The 15,720-nt window shown below is 31.3% G+C and overlaps 2 protein-coding genes across 2 annotated transcripts; one reads left to right on the top strand and one right to left on the bottom strand.

Moving 5' to 3' along the window:
- Window positions 1–1,327: 1,327 nt before the first annotated feature.
- On the top strand, window positions 1,328–5,606 carry LOC108909238 (putative OPA3-like protein CG13603). The gene is made up of 4 exons (XM_018713500.1): window positions 1,328–1,520; window positions 1,580–1,748; window positions 1,813–1,955; window positions 4,272–5,606. Exons 1-4 carry the CDS (start codon window positions 1,379–1,381, stop codon window positions 4,478–4,480), a joined length of 663 nt encoding a protein of 220 aa, XP_018569016.1. The 5' UTR covers window positions 1,328–1,378; the 3' UTR covers window positions 4,481–5,606.
- Window positions 5,607–6,471: 865 nt separating this feature from the next.
- Window positions 6,472–15,078, bottom strand: LOC108909236 (coiled-coil domain-containing protein 61-like). The gene is made up of 8 exons (XM_018713498.2): window positions 15,075–15,078; window positions 13,507–13,686; window positions 13,367–13,449; window positions 11,331–11,470; window positions 9,277–9,438; window positions 8,860–9,150; window positions 8,566–8,730; window positions 6,472–6,796 (listed from the first exon to the last, which is right to left on the bottom strand). The coding sequence occupies exons 1-8, from the start codon at window positions 15,076–15,078 to the stop codon at window positions 6,472–6,474; spliced, it is 1,350 nt and encodes a 449-aa protein (XP_018569014.2).
- Between the last annotated feature and the right edge of the window lie 642 nt (window positions 15,079–15,720).

The raw sequence follows: 15,720 nt of genomic DNA, 5'->3' as shown, positions 1-15,720 counted from the left end.
AGACGGAATATCTAGGATCTACGGATTGGGATGTGATTGTCAGGTCGTCGGCGTATAAGTATATGTTGGTGTTGGGGGGATGTGGGATGTCGGAGTTGTAAATGGTGTATAGGTGTGGGGACAGGACGGTGCCCTGGGGGACACCGGCCTCCATGGGACGGGTGGTGGAAAGGGAATCTTGGATTTGGATGCGGAATTTTCGGTGGTGTAGGTAGGATTTTATGAGTTTGGTAAAGGATATGGGATATTGGTTGGTGAGCATTTTCATCAGTAGGCCTTCATGCCAAACCGTATCGAAGGCCTTTGCGACGTCCAGGAAGACAGCACCAGTGTACTGTCCCCTGTTGAAGGCCGCCGTGATGTGCTCGGTAAGGCGAAGGATTTGGAGTTCAGTGGAGTGATTGGGTCGGAAGGCGAACTGCTCGTCTGGAATGACTTGCAGTTCTTGGGAGTGGGTTCTTAGACGGGTTAGGATAATTTTTTCTACCACTTTGCTCATAGCCGGGAGCAGGCTAATGGGCCGGTAGTTGGATGGGATGGTGTGATCTTTGTTGGGTTTTGGGATAAGGATTATGTTTGCTGTTTTCCAGCGGGTAGGGAAGTGTCTTAGTCTGAGTGTCGCGTTTGTTATGTTTAGTAGGGCCATGAGGCCCTTGTGTGGTAGTCGTTTAAGTGTCGTGTTATGTATATTGTCGGGTCCGGGGGCTTTTCTGTTTTTAAGTCTGCGTATTGTCAGTCTTAGTTCGTCAGGTGTTGCGGGGGGGATTATGTCATTGTCTGGCTCTCTGTCGACGCGTCGGGCCGCGCGCTCAGCCACTATCTCGAATTCCTCGTCTTCGTCGGGCAGCTGAGGCAGTCTACACTGCAGTTCCAGGCTATCGGCGAAAGCCTCGGCCTTTTCCTGGTTCGTGTAAACCACCCCCACACTACCGTGGATTGGAGGAATTTTACGGCGAGCGGTCTGTCGCAGGGCCCTCTGCGTTTTCCAGAGGCTGTTGTCTTGTGGATCCAGCGACTCCAGGTGCCTAGCCCAGTTGTTCTGGGCCAGTTCATCCAGAGCCGCCTTCACCCGTCTGTTACGTACGTTTAAGTCATGTCTGTGTCGGGGCTTTTGCATATGCATCAAAATAATAATTTACGTATATCAGTTGGAATGCACAAGCCCATTTGCGCAAATTGCATGGGCTTGAATAACAATTATTAGAGATATTTTGAACAAATGGTTGTAAGTGTTGTAACTTGTCTTATCACGTAAACGTACCACCTATTGAGTGTCAATAAATTAGATGAGGAAGAAGAAAATATAACCTCCAATTTTATAGGAATGACATTATTGACATTTTATAGAATGATATAATTTTTAAATTTAAGCATTAAAATGGTAATAGGAGCTTTTCCTGCGGCTAAATTAGGTGCTTTACTATTAAAACAAATAAGTAAACCAATAGCAAATCTTGTGAAAGAACAAGCAAAGAGTTCTCCAGTATTTAGGAAATATGTGTGTATGCCACCAGCCCAATGTAGGAACTTCAATATAAATATAATAAACAATAAATATTTAACTGTATTTATATTTTAGTTTATAACTGGTGTGAGGTGAAAGCAAAAATGTGGATATTAAATTTAGGAAAACCAGTAAACATACCGGTGTTAAATGAAGCTATGGCAATAGAATTAGGCGCTAACTTACTTGGAGAGGGAATTATATTCACAATAGCGGCAGGTGTACTCATAGCTGAATATAATCGGTAATAATATATTTCATTGCATTAGGACAATATCACCAGTTAACAAATGTCATTCCCCATTTAGGTCCTCTAGAAAAGAAGCAACCAAAGAGGAGATGAAAAAACGTGAAGTAACTGAAATACAAGAAGCAATTAAAGAACTATATATTCAGTCTGAGGAACAAAATGCTCAGATAAGAGAACTGACCAGGAAGTTAGGACATTTGGGTAATATTTCAAATTAGTTATATGAGTTCAGAACGATAAACAATATTATATTAGCCAAGTAATTTAACATTTAACTTATCTATTGAGATATAGCCCCCTCAATGTGGTACCGTGAAACAATGTTTTCTAGTATAACTTTAAAACAGTTTTTATTTAAGTATTTGAGTCTAGTATATTACATTCACATGTAAGAAAATCATATACAGGATGTTATTTATTGTGGACACCTCACCCCTTGACCACCTTATAACTTTTATGTGTGCATATGCGCTGTCCTAAGGGGAACCCTCGTATTTGAAAAAAAAAATTTAAAATATTCTTATAAATCATGTTTGATTCAAATGTTTCATCTTTCCTGCATTAATATACCATATTTGTTTCTAAACCACCATAATCTAATAGTATTTTATCCCCATATTTGTTAATTTGAAAAATGCTGAGATGCATTTTGCGAAGGACCCATCTCCATATTTTAATCCAGAATCATATATATATCGCCTAGTAGTTTTCAAATACATGTTAGAGGTGTAGCACACAACAGAGTCTCACGTGATTAGACATACATGTACGAGTTATTTTATAACAGTCATTGTGTGCAATAACGGGCAGCATTAACTTATTTTTTTGGTTACTGCTAGTTTTGTATATTATGATGATTACATTTTATTTACAATTGAAAGTAGTTTGCTTTAAAATCAATTCATTAGGAAATAAAGAAAAAGATGTTTCATTGATAAAATCAGACGTCATTCTGGTATTTTTTTAAAACAATGCAATTGTGGTTTAAATAAATAATAATTATGTTACTGTGGATCAGTGACGAATTTATAAAAATTTGTGAAAATAGTGTTATTATTGTTGATTGGTCTAATGTTAGTTATTAAATTATGTATTTTACTAGCGTCAGTCTATTAACAGATTTTTATTTTTATAAAAATTATTCTTTAATGGGAACTGCTCCTGAACTAGGTAGATATAACTGCTGAGATATTTTTAACCTACAATTTTATTAGATGCACCTACAATTTTTATGGGTTTTATATATTTAAACATTTTGCACGTCCAACTGATTTGGATGATACTGACTTGTTTATTGAAACTCATCGAATATATTATTTATTGTCAACAAAATGACTTATTATGTTAGTGTGGTACAAAGGATTTTTTTATATGAATGTTTTTTTATTTTGAAAGCTCTATAGCTTTAATTTCAATATTCTTATATCGTATCTAGAACCCTTAAAATGTTTTTTATACATATAAGCTATAGGCTTTATGCAATGTTTCAGAAAAAAATTTGAATAATTATCTAGACTAATAAATAATTACATTTGGATACATACGAGCCCAGGCTCATAATAGTTCGGCCGGTAATAATTTGTAACTATATTTTTGAAGATAATATTAAACTTAAAACAAAGGTGCAAAATTTAATCAAAACTATTACAACTATATTCAAAACTATACTTTTAAGTAGCTGAAACTGAAAATTATAATTAAATTACGTAAAGAAACAAANAAGAGTGTGCACGACTTGTGGATACAATGCCCAGTAGAATTAAGGCGGTTATTGCTAATAAAGGCGACGTAACGCAATATTAGGTTTTGGCCGAACTATTATGACCCACCACGTGAAATACATTTTTGGTTATACTGATTTGTTTCTTTACGTAATTTAATTATAATTTTCAGTTTCAGCTACTTAAAAGTATAGTTTAGAATATAGTTGTAATAGTTTTGATTAAATTTTGCACCTTTGTTTTAAGTTTAATATTATCTTCAAAAATATAGTTTCAAATTATTACCGGCCGAACTATTATGAGCCTGGGCTCGTAATTCATGTATGGCAAACAAAGGGGTATAAACTCTAATTTTTTATGAAGCAATATAAAGTAGCTTCATGACACTAACACTAATTCTAAAAAAAGATTTTAATGGAGTCTATTTCCGTCACTGATTGTTTGTTTCCGAGTTTAAAGGATAGTGAAATTGCGTTGTTTTTAATGGATGATATAATAAATAAAATGTATATGTTACTAAATTGAAATCCTACCCTTCTGTCTCTTTTACATTCATAGTTGAAGAGGAATGCTGGGTGAAATGTCATAATGAAATTATAATCTTAATCCTGCTGGGAGACGATAAAATAAAAGTGATATACATGTAATTTGAAATTATCTGTATGTCTAGAATAATTTATTATATTTGTCGCAATTAGTATTTAAAGGCATTTCATGCGGAATATGTTTCAAATAATCTGAAAATATATTAAATATATTTTTTATCCTAACAAATTAATTATGTGTTATTTTTCAGATACTCATCTGCAAAATATCGTTAGAAATTCAAAACCTTCAACACCAAATTCTACGCAACCCAAAAACACACCTCGAGATTTAACTTCGAAGGACAACATAGTCCAGGAAATATGTTATTACCCCGACGCCAATATACATAATGTATCAACGAATTTAATATTTGAAGCATTAGATGATTTGAAGCAATTCTGGAGTGGAAGAGGATAGTAGATCTCTGTATATTATTATTATTTTTTTAACTTTTTATAAATGTAAATAAATTGTACTTTATAGGTTCCAAACTTAGGGTTTATCTAGTCACTTTTAGGAGTTCGATACAATTTTGCTTCATTGATGTATATTTTATTAAAAGATCTGTAAACAGTACTAAAAATAAAATTAATACTTTTTGTTATTGTTCGAAATTAAAATAAAAGTTCTGTATGAATTAAAGGTCCCACATATTTTATAATTTAAAGGTTTGATGTTTTTAAGCTAGACCAATTAGCAAGCAATTATATTTAAAATAATTGACCAACGATGGCTCGCAAAAATTAAAATGGTCATATTTTGATAATGAAGCTTGCTAATAGTGCTGTTTTTTAGGAGCAATAATAATAATAAGTCATTCTAATCGCAAAGATTATCCTAAAAGTACGACATATGTTGGTAGACCCTAAGCACCATTTAGTGCAGTTTTCAAGATGTTGGGGTCGGCCACTCCTATTTTCATTTTTTTGTCTTGCAAATTTTGCTCGAAATATTTTTACCATGAAGGTTTACAATATGGGTTTAAAAATCATCCCCATATGGGACCCACGTTTCAGTACCAAGATATGACCACTTTAATTTTTTCTTACATGTTTTTTTTTCTGTAATTTTAGCTTTGCTATTTTGAAATGGAAACTTTATATGCTGACTTTTCCGGCATTATTGCATGGAGTTTTTAAAACTTAAAAAATGACAATTTTTTTCCCTGGATATTAAACAATTTTTTTTTAATAAAATTAAAATAAGTTTAATCCCATTTCAGATGAGATGTTCGATATGCACTACATCCTACATTTATTTGAAAGTTGGCTGGCTGGATGCTTCGTACGTCACATCTGAAACGCTATTTATGACGAAAAGATATAATTAATCACAATTTACATAAACAAAATGTAGAAAATAATCACATTGAATTCTCTTTTTTATCCCACTTATAATTAATTACAAGGTAAGTCATCAGATCCAAGAGTATGCGTTAATACTTTTGAAAACAAACGGGATGTTTTATACAAACAATTTTTTAAAATCGCTCCCTTTATTATTTCAAATATTTAAAAAAAATACAATTTTGTATTTTGACAACTAACGAAAATTTGTAAATTATTTTTCTACGCCATTTTTAAAAAAGTGATTCAAATAAGAAATTATTTCGACATGTAGACGACAGCTTAGCTTAAATTTCAATGTAGAATAAAATTATAAATTTTGTGATGAATATCAAAAAATATACAGGGTCGGAAAGTCCCCATGGTTCATCGGCCGTTACGTGAGAGCGATAAAGAAGGGAAGGGACTTTCCGACCCTGTATATATTTTTAATTTCTTTACCAAAAAAAATTCATACATCCCTATTTATTTTCATAAGTACTCATACTTCTAGTTCTGATACTAATTCTGAATCACCCTGAATAAAAAATATATACATATAATATACGATACTGTTTTAAAAAATTAGTAAGTATATTTTTTTTACAACATTGTCAGGAATACTACTTACTACTTCTATAATACTTTTAAATTATTTTTCTGCAAATATATTTACTTACTAATAAAATAATATTTAATTAGCAACATTGGACATCAACATATTTTTGTGACTTTGGTGATGCCGACAGGATGTACATACAATTTTTAATTGTTATTGGTTGTGATTTAAGGTAAAATCACATAACATGTTATTACGGTGCCACTTTTTTAATAATAAAGCGTTTGTTAACATTAGAAAATTGTATTTTATATTTTTACCAATAAATGCTACATGGATATTTATATTCTCGATTACTCTGTTGCTTCCAATTATAGTTAGAAGTAGTAGAAAGTTATGGCTAGAGGTCGAAATTGTAAACAAGATATCTCAAAATTGGGAAAAATTTATTTTGTAAATGTATAGTAAAAAAAATATTACATACCACAAAAATACAGATGAAAAAATACATAAAAAATTTACTATCACTTGGTGCGCTTCAAATTTTGCTTTACCATTTTCTGTAAATCGGCAATTTTCTGCTCCAATTTTTTATAATCCAATTCACCGGGTTTCTTATGTTTTCTAGACGAAGAACACTTTGAACTTGCCCTGGAACTTGTTCCAGAACCAATAGAACTGCATCTAGAATGATAATGTGTCCTTGATTTACTTCTCCTAGGTGAAGGACTAGGTGTTCTACTCCTTGGATCGTTGATGGGTAAATCAAGCAACTCTGGATCTGCGTATCTGTTACTAGACAAGGAACTCTCCACACTTCTCTCATGTTTGATAGCACTTTTTGAATACCTAGTAAGAATATTATTATTATTATTATTACCGGTGCTAAGTTTTGTTATTAGAATAAATCTCTATATTACAAAATATAATTTTTATAATATGTGTGCAAAGACAACGTTGCATATAGGGTCAAAGTAAATTGATTTTCATTTATCTATCGATAAAAAAAATGACTATTGTCAATTTATCTTAAAATTGCTAGATTTGAGTAAAAACAAAAGATTCAAGTTATTGCTCTGAAGAAAATATAAAAGTTTAAAATATTAATTGACTGTATAGTGTATATGTGGGAAACAAGCATTTTAGCAACTATGTTTATAAGAACTGTTAATGTTTCTTTAATGATATGAATGGATTGTGCAAATTTGAAAGATTAGGAAAATATTTTTGACTTAAAACTTTCGAAAACAAGTGAAAGTGAGTAAGAAAAGAAATAGCATAAAGTCGGTTTTCTTCGAATATTTTCGAATCTATTCGGAATTTTCTAAATTTAAGAAGAACGGATCCATGATCGCCAGAAAATTCTGTACATTTTTGCCTATTTAACGATTTCTGTAATGCTTAAAATAAGAAAAATACCTGTATAGGATAGTTAAAACGGGGTAACCCTTAATAACATTTTCTATAAAGCTTTTAAACTAAAGTAAAAGTCTCTCAACAACATTTTAAGTTATCAATTTGGTTGTGAATATTCCTGTACTGATGCCGTGTTTTTTATATACCTAGTAATAATGTAAACTTCATACTTTTGTTTTTTATTTTATCCAGTCCCAAAATGAAAATTTGAAGTGTAAGAAATAGTGAGCAGCCATGGAATTGATCCTTCTCTTATTATCATCCATCTTTCCACAAACTGCTCATCCAATGCTGAACATTATGACTGAAATAAAGGGGGCCCCTATCCAATTAAATCCAATAACTGTAGTAAATTTAAAGAAAGAGAATGAAGATTTACTAACTGAATGATTAAATCCTCATCAAGAAAGCTTAAAAATTCTATTGAATTCAGTCTCTCCAGAAAAATAAATGGACCACACACAATAAATATATATTATGTAGTTTCCAATGAATGTGTGTCACACATTTTCGTGACACAATAAGACAAAAAACCGCGATTTGCAAGAAGAGTTGCATAAATTTGTGGCTCAGATTCTTTCAATAGAATTTTTAAGCTTTCTTGAAAAGGATTTAATCGCCCAGTTAGAAGATTTCTTTTAATTTTACAACTTAATTATGGATTCAGTTGGATGGGTCCCCCTTATTTCAGTAGTAATGGTCGACACTACCTAAAAATCCACTTTGCAGAAAGATGGCTAATAAAAGGTGGACCAATTCCATGGGCCCAATTTTAACACCTCTTGATTTATCAATTTGGAACTGGATGAAACAAAAAGTGTATGAAGTTGTCATTATTGTTGTGGAATGATTGAACAAATTGTAGGTGAAACAAAAAGTGATATATATTGGTTGAGGAAGATTCACAACCAAATTAATAATTTGAGCATAGAAAAATGTTTATATAAAAAAATATGTTTTCTTTGTAAAACTACTGTACGTGCAGTTACTTGATTACTATGTCAAAAAGTGAGTTATTTGAAATAAGAAAAAAACTAAAAATGTTTCCCTACAATTTGACACTTCCTAAGAACTAAACGAAACAATTTTCCATAAGGGTAAGTTTACTTTAAATTTTACCCCAATAATCTACGATAGCTCCATATTACGAGATTTTCTATGTTGTAATAACTATAGCCTTTAAGTTCAATGTTGTAACTGACCTAGGTTCTATGAAATCCTGAGACTTTTTATTTGACAACTCCTTCCTCATGCTAGATTCCTCTACCAAAGCAGGTGACTGGTGTCTTTTATACATTGTATGAAGACTGTGACATGATCTTCTTTGAGTAAGTGGTACTTTATTTGGATGATCTCCAAGCCCCATTCTACAATTGGATTATATTAACAGTGCGAAATACGTGCGTGTTATATTTTTTATGCTTTTTGACCATTATGTAGAAAAATTTAATGGAATAATAAAAAAATAGTAATAGGTACCGTATACTGAAATTTACCTTGACGCATGGTTGGTCTTAGTTAATTTTGCCTTTAGACATTTTTCTGAACATTTGACTTTATCCAGTTCTTTGGCAAGGTGTATTTTATCGCTTCTTAGTTTTTCAACCAATTCATGATGGGAATTCCTTTCGCTCACTACACATTTTTCTAGGTTGCTCACTGCTTTCTGTAACGACAATACTTGATTTTTGGGCTTTTTTTCGAGTAACTTTGATAAATGACGAATTTCCTCTTGCAAATGAACATTCTCTTCGGTCAGTTCATCAACTCTAGCAGTTAAAAAAATAAAGATGAAAACACTATATATTTTTTTAGTTTTCCACAGTTCCAGGAAAAATTTGTTTTCAATAACAGAAAAATATGGGAGAATTTTAATACAGGTAATTAAAATGTAGGCAAAGAATTATGATTACCTTTTTTGTAGGTAATATATTTTCCTTGAATCATTGTTATTATTCTTCAACGAAAGTTCTTCTCGAGCTCTTGCTAGTTCTATTTCTAATCTTCGTATGGTTCCTTGTAGTATTACAGGATCAGGTGGACCACAGTATTCCAGAGGTAAAGGGTATCGAATTCTATGGAATAATTTTTATGTTAATTAATAGTGAATGGTTAGTATAGTAAGTGGTTCAAATACTAATTATACAGGCACGCAAAAAAGAAAAGTGGCGTGTTTCAAAGGCTAGATCTATGCCTTCAGAATTGCTCCATCAGCCTCCATTTTTTTGGAATCGCGAAAAAACATCTTTAAATACATAAAATACAGAACATCTCGCTTTGGGAAGCATCAACATTAGGTATAATTGTAGGAAGCGGCTGAAAGTGACTGCAGGACCATATTTATATGTATTTTGATGCACTGAATCAGCATCCTAATTCAGTTCTCCCCCAGTTTTTTTAAATCGCCGAAACAACACCCTTAAATACGGAAAATCCCATATCATTTGGAACAATTGTAAAAAGAGAATGAAAGTTACTGCAGGTCCATATGCATTTTGACGTGCTAAAGCCGAAACCGAAGTCGGAATCGATCTATCACCCTCAAGTCTTTTTATACCGTACAAAATAAACCTAAAATGGGAAACTCCTTCCGTTTCCCAGGGACTCTGCCAATGTGGATCTGCTGCTCACTGTCACTATTCTGATTACAGGCAAGGACAATAAAATGGGCTTCAAAAAGAATACATCAGGAAATGAAATTTCGTTCGAAAGTTCGAAGGTTTATCGCCGAAGATTCTCAACTGAATTTCATCATTAGAAATTTAAAAAGAAATAGAGGAAAAAAAAGGGAATTGCTTTGTGTGTTTCGTTTCTCAAACTGCTGGCGAAACTCAATAGGGAACCAACAGTTTGTATATTAGACACATAAACACAGTACTTATCGAAACTAAAAAAAACAAGCAAAAATGAATGTGTATTTGTCCTGCCAAAAATGCTAATCTGCTAGTGGGAATGAAAGATGAAGTTCCTTCTAGTTTTGAAAAATAGAATTTTCCATATTTTCTGCATTTAACGGCGGTTTTTCGTGGTTTAAAAAAATGATCACCGCATCAAAATACATACGAATATGGCCCTGCAGTCATTTTCAGTCGATTTCTACAATTTTATCTAATGCTGATCCCTCCCGAAGCGAGATTTTCCATATTTTCTGTTTTAAGGGCGGTTTTTCACGATTAAAAGAAAATGGAGGGTGATGAAGCAATTCTGGCCCAGGATTCGAATTCAGCGGATGAAAATGCATAAGGATACATGGGTCTAATCTTTGGAACAGACCATTTTTCTTTTTTTGTGTGCTTATGTTAAGAATTTGCGTTTACAGTTAGACAATTTTGCCTAAGCTTGCGCAATGTCTATATTCTATGCATCTCACGCATTCCACACCAAAGCCAAACTCTTAACATATTCTTAAAAATAAAAATATATGTCAATTTCTAATAGTAGTAGTTGAATCTTTCATTATTCTCATATATTTATGTCCGAGGTCATTCACCGAATGACTATAAAAAACCGCCGTCTTTGAATTTAATACTTTTGCTTTCATTTTTTAATTTGCATCAATTTTATTTGCTGATATTATTTAATAAAATATAGAAATAAACTTTGTACAAAATTATTTGTATAATTTTTGCTATATCCCTCTGTCTAATACTAATAGCTTTGTGCCTAGCGCGTAGTTTCTAATAGTCAAACGAATCGCGATTCCAAACAATGAATTTTGACCATTATGTAAGCATTACATCGGAAGGTGCATACCTCTGACTGTTGGAAACTGTTTTATATTGCTCCAGTGACAAAGATATAATAATATAATTACGAAATTAACAGTGGCGGCTCGTGACATATACAAACTTAAAAATAATTTTAAATTGCACAATTAAACGGAAATTTTAGGTGAAGCAGGGTGCGTCACTTGCGTCTCCTGGCGAGCCGCCACTGGAAATTAACAATAAAATGCACATGTACGTACTTATCAAATTCCACCACATAAGTGACTATAAGGTATCTTCTGTTATTATTGCTGGACCCCACAGATTTTGTGATTTTTCTTGATCTCAACAATTCCAAATCCTCAAAAGTTAACAGATCTAAACTGACGCTCTCACTGGTCTAAAATAACATATTGCTGTTAAAAATGAAATATTATAAATAAATGTAGATATATTTTTAAAAGTGGACTTCCTACATTAATATGCTCTCGCGTTCCCACCTTCCTTCTCTTCTTTTAAATAAATACCGGGAAATACCTAATAATTGAAAACAAATATCATATGTGTGTCTCTATAATATACAGAGTTGCCTCCGGTAAAAAAGAGAGTGAATCTTTATAGATTATTTTATATATTTTAGCTAGTTTTGTAAATTCTCGGCGTTAAACTTTTTTGAATTTCCCATAAATGACATGCAAATATCTCGAAAAATATTTGGTATAATGTTAATGAAACTTGGAATTGTGACTTAAATATAATGTTAAAATTTATTAAATTTGTTTACATTGCAATGCAACATTGCAACTAAGTAGAGATGCAGGAAAACAGCAACAAAAAAACATAAGACCCCAGAATTTTAACGCCACTGATATTTTTCGAAATCCTTCAGTCTATTTCTTTCATAACTGTGTGAAAAAATATATATAGTTATTTTTGAGTTATTTATTTTTCTATAAAATCTAAAATTATCTACTACAGAATTGCATAAAAATCGGAAATCATAATATTAAACTAGATAGTTTCATAAAAAAAGTTATAGGGTTTTCTGTTACAATGTAACTTTAAATAAATATCATACAATTAATCATTCAAATTCCGGAATAGCGCTGGTATACAAATTTGTTCATTATTTGCTATACCCCAGAAAATTAAACTTTCTGCATCACTATTATACCGTTTTACAATATTTTTTTGATATGAAGAGTTTTTCAGTTATATTCGATTTGTTCAATTATGAGACAAGCTCATTTTGAACAAAAAAGATAACACGAAAATTACTCATTACTCAAATAAAATTGAAGATACCTTTTTTTTGAAACACAATTAGAAAACAAATTGGATTCATTTGAATTTTCAAAAACTCAGTGGTGTCAAAATTATCGGATGCTTAAAATCGATTTTCGCCACTGATTGACATAATGCAAATTCAATAAATTCGCAAAAATTACAAGAATCGCAACATTGAAATTCAACATTTTTTGCAAATATCTTGCGTTGTGTGCATCAGACATCCATCCCAAAACAAGGTTTTTTCGCAAATATCTCGCGCCCAATGTATTGGACGTCAAAGAATTAGAACTTTGATCTGGAATATCTCAAAAAGGGCAAAGTTTCGGGAAAAAATGCAAGAGACCAGTCTTGTAGATAATTAAATTCTCTACAGCTTTCATAACAACTTTATGGATGTCCGATGCACAGAACGCGAGATACTTGCAAAATACTTTAACCTTCAATATCTTGGTTAACCATACTGTGATTTTTGCGGATTTGGGTTTGGGACACCTCAAAGAACGTCTGTACAAAAATTCACCTTGGACGGAATTTTGTCGACTTTCCCATTCCTTACAATTACCTAAGCTATCAGCTTAATTTCCATTCATATCTCGAACATCTTTCGAGATATTTGTGTCGATGTGACATTTTTCAAAACTTTAACACTGTATTTCCTCTTTGGGTAAACAAAAGTATTTAAAAAATAGTATATTCTATTTTGGTATATTTTCAATTACTTAAAAATTTTTTAAAAATGGGCACGATCCACTGTTATAACGAATACCAGATTGAATCAAAGTAAAACAGTCAGTTTTTCGGATGATCTGCAACTTGGGGACTATTTCCTTAGTTTCTTTATTCTCAAATCAAAGACCTTTTTCATATAGGTAGTCAGATAAAATGAAAGTCCAGGAAACTGTAGTTTAATAATATTCAGCTGCTTCAATAAATAGCTGTTCTAAACATGTAGTAGAATACTCATTAAACAGATTTTTGTGTATGTGTATTAAATAGTAAGACATACCCTTAAGAGGCCTGATTTTATCATCGCCACAAAAATGTCAAACTGTTTAAAATTTCCCGTTTTATGAGTTAAGTTCTCTATATCTGCAAACAGAATTTAATCGTTTCAAATTTAAATAAAACACTAATGAACTTCTTTACATGTAGCGTCGTAGCTGCACTGCCATTCTTCACCAGAGCTTTTATCCGTTATTAATATTTCTAAATTGTTACACAAAATGTTCATTTTAAATAAATATTCTTGTCCGTGAAAATTGCATGTTGTAACCAAATTAGGGTCTCCCATTTTGTGGAAAATATGAAGTTCAAACTTTAAAAACTCTTGAATTTTGACTTGGAGCGATAAGTGACGTTGTCATATGTGTCGCAATAAATATGTGGTAAATATTAGGTTGGCAGAAATTTTTTTGATGCATTTCTAGAAATTAATTAGCAGTGACCCCCTCAAATATTAAGATATTTAGGTAACTTAATACGTTGCACTTCCTGTGCATTTATTTTTAAACAAATATATTATCATATTTTAAATATTATGATGATAATGTGATTCATTTTCAGTAATGCATATTTGACTTTTCCCGTCTCACAGGCATCAAAACAATAATTATTTATTATTAGCAAGGACCGCTGGCGCTGGGTGGTTTATTTATTTGGTAATTGCCCTGAAAATCGGTAGGTTTAACTGATAATGAAAAAATTGGGTATCCCAGTTTATAGTTTTATTTACCATTTAGTCTCTAATTAAACATTGTTCACGTTAACAACTGCAGTCATAAATCGATGAGGAGCTGCAGAATTAGGTATCAGCAATGCTGTGCATTTACATACAAGAAACAGTTGTGGTGATGATTCAAGTTTGAAATGTCGAAAAGTAAGTTATCTTTCATTACTTAATTGAAATATTTTTATACAGCCTTAGGATCAGTATAGCCAAAATATTTATAAACCGGAAATGTAATCTTGCCCCACTTTTAATATACAGGGTGTTGTATAGATTATGGTCGGAAGTAGAGAAAATAATGACTATCGTATCACTTTTACTGTATAACTTATTCCGTTTCTCAGAAATACAAGTTATTCAGCTATAACTTTGTAAATATAATAATTAAAAAAAATAAAAATCAAGAAACCATTTAGCTTGATTTTTCCGAGACATGAATATTTCTGAAAGCGTTATTTTTGAGAGAGGGTCAGAATGCACAAATGTACAAAATAAGGGTAAAAGAAAAGAAAATTTTCACATAAAAAATTTACACTAACATTTTAACAATATATTTAAAACAATATACCTATTACATTTAAAAGATGATTTTACATAATATATTGTATCATATATTATGTGTACAAAATTTCATTTTAATATCTTCATTCGTGGAAAAATATTTTATAGGTATATTTTTTAAACTTTAACATCCTTTATCTCAGAAATCAGAGATTCAAAATCAAATTTTATACAGGAGCATACTCTTAAATTTGGACAAGGAAAACGCTCTTCCAATTTTTACAATCGATTTTATTGTTAATTAAATACCTACTTCATGTTTTTAAATTTACACTTGCGGCATATTTTTTTAATCAAATGTACATTCCAATAAAATATTATTTCGATAAACTGGTTGCAATATTCTATTCAAAATTAAAATGAAGTTCCGATATGAACACTAAGGTTTTTAATGTTTTACAAAAAATCACACATACTTTTTGCGTACCCATGGTAGCTTGAAAACGTATAATCAAAATATTTAACCAAGATTAGTCGCTAGTACAACGAACTTGTAACGTTTGTTAATTTGTTTGTGATAGGATATACTTTAATTAGTTAATTAAATACTAATTTTGTGCAGAAAGCCATACATATGGAAGATTTTAAGCAACTAATAAAAAGTGTATTACATACATTTAGTGACAAGAGAGAACAGATGTGTAAGTATAAATGAAATTCTTATTGGATGCTGTATCAGCTATCCATTTTTCTACGAGTTTTTCTATACTATTATTAGCTGAATATATGAATTAAAGAATACACTATAAATTTTAGAGGGATAGGCAAAAAACATGTTTAAATGTGTTTAACCAATACTTATACATATATCTACTAGAAAAAAATTTACAAAAAAAAATTATATTATCTTACTTTAATTTCTCGAATAAGTTTGAAGCTTTTTTCAACCAATTTGACAACGGTACACAACTAATCGTTAGACATGTATTTTATATTAAGATAATTTAAATTATCTCTGTTCGATGTAATACACACATTATAAGAGGAAAAGACATCCAATGACGAAGAAAGACGATTTTATCAAAATAATAGTCATACATCAAATAGAATTTATTTTTCGTCCTATAATGTGT

This window comes from Anoplophora glabripennis, unplaced genomic scaffold (genome assembly GCF_000390285.2).
Source record: "Anoplophora glabripennis isolate ALB-LARVAE unplaced genomic scaffold, Agla_2.0 scaffold431, whole genome shotgun sequence".
In the NCBI taxonomy this organism is placed as follows: domain Eukaryota; kingdom Metazoa; phylum Arthropoda; class Insecta; order Coleoptera; family Cerambycidae; genus Anoplophora; species Anoplophora glabripennis.
The sequence above is the reverse complement of the archived record's forward strand: the minus strand, read 5'-3'. Positions and strand labels throughout refer to the sequence as shown.

Bases quoted from the DNA above. Each gene is read 5' to 3' on its own strand.
- LOC108909238 (XM_018713500.1), top strand. From the start codon at position 1,379: ATGGTAATAGGAGCTTTTCCTGCGGCTAAATTAGGTGCTTTACTATTA. The intron at 1,521-1,579 runs GTAGGAACTTCA...TTTATATTTTAG, and splicing joins GTGTATGCCACCAGCCCAAT to TTTATAACTGGTGTGAGGTG. The intron at 1,749-1,812 runs GTAATAATATAT...TTCCCCATTTAG, and splicing joins CTCATAGCTGAATATAATCG to GTCCTCTAGAAAAGAAGCAA.
- LOC108909236 (XM_018713498.2), bottom strand. The intron at 9,439-11,330 runs GTACGTACATGT...ATTATTCCATAG, and splicing joins TATGTGGTGGAATTTGATAA to AATTCGATACCCTTTACCTC. The intron at 9,151-9,276 runs GTAATCATAATT...TGTTTTCATCTT, and splicing joins ATATATTACCTACAAAAAAG to TATTTTTTTAACTGCTAGAG.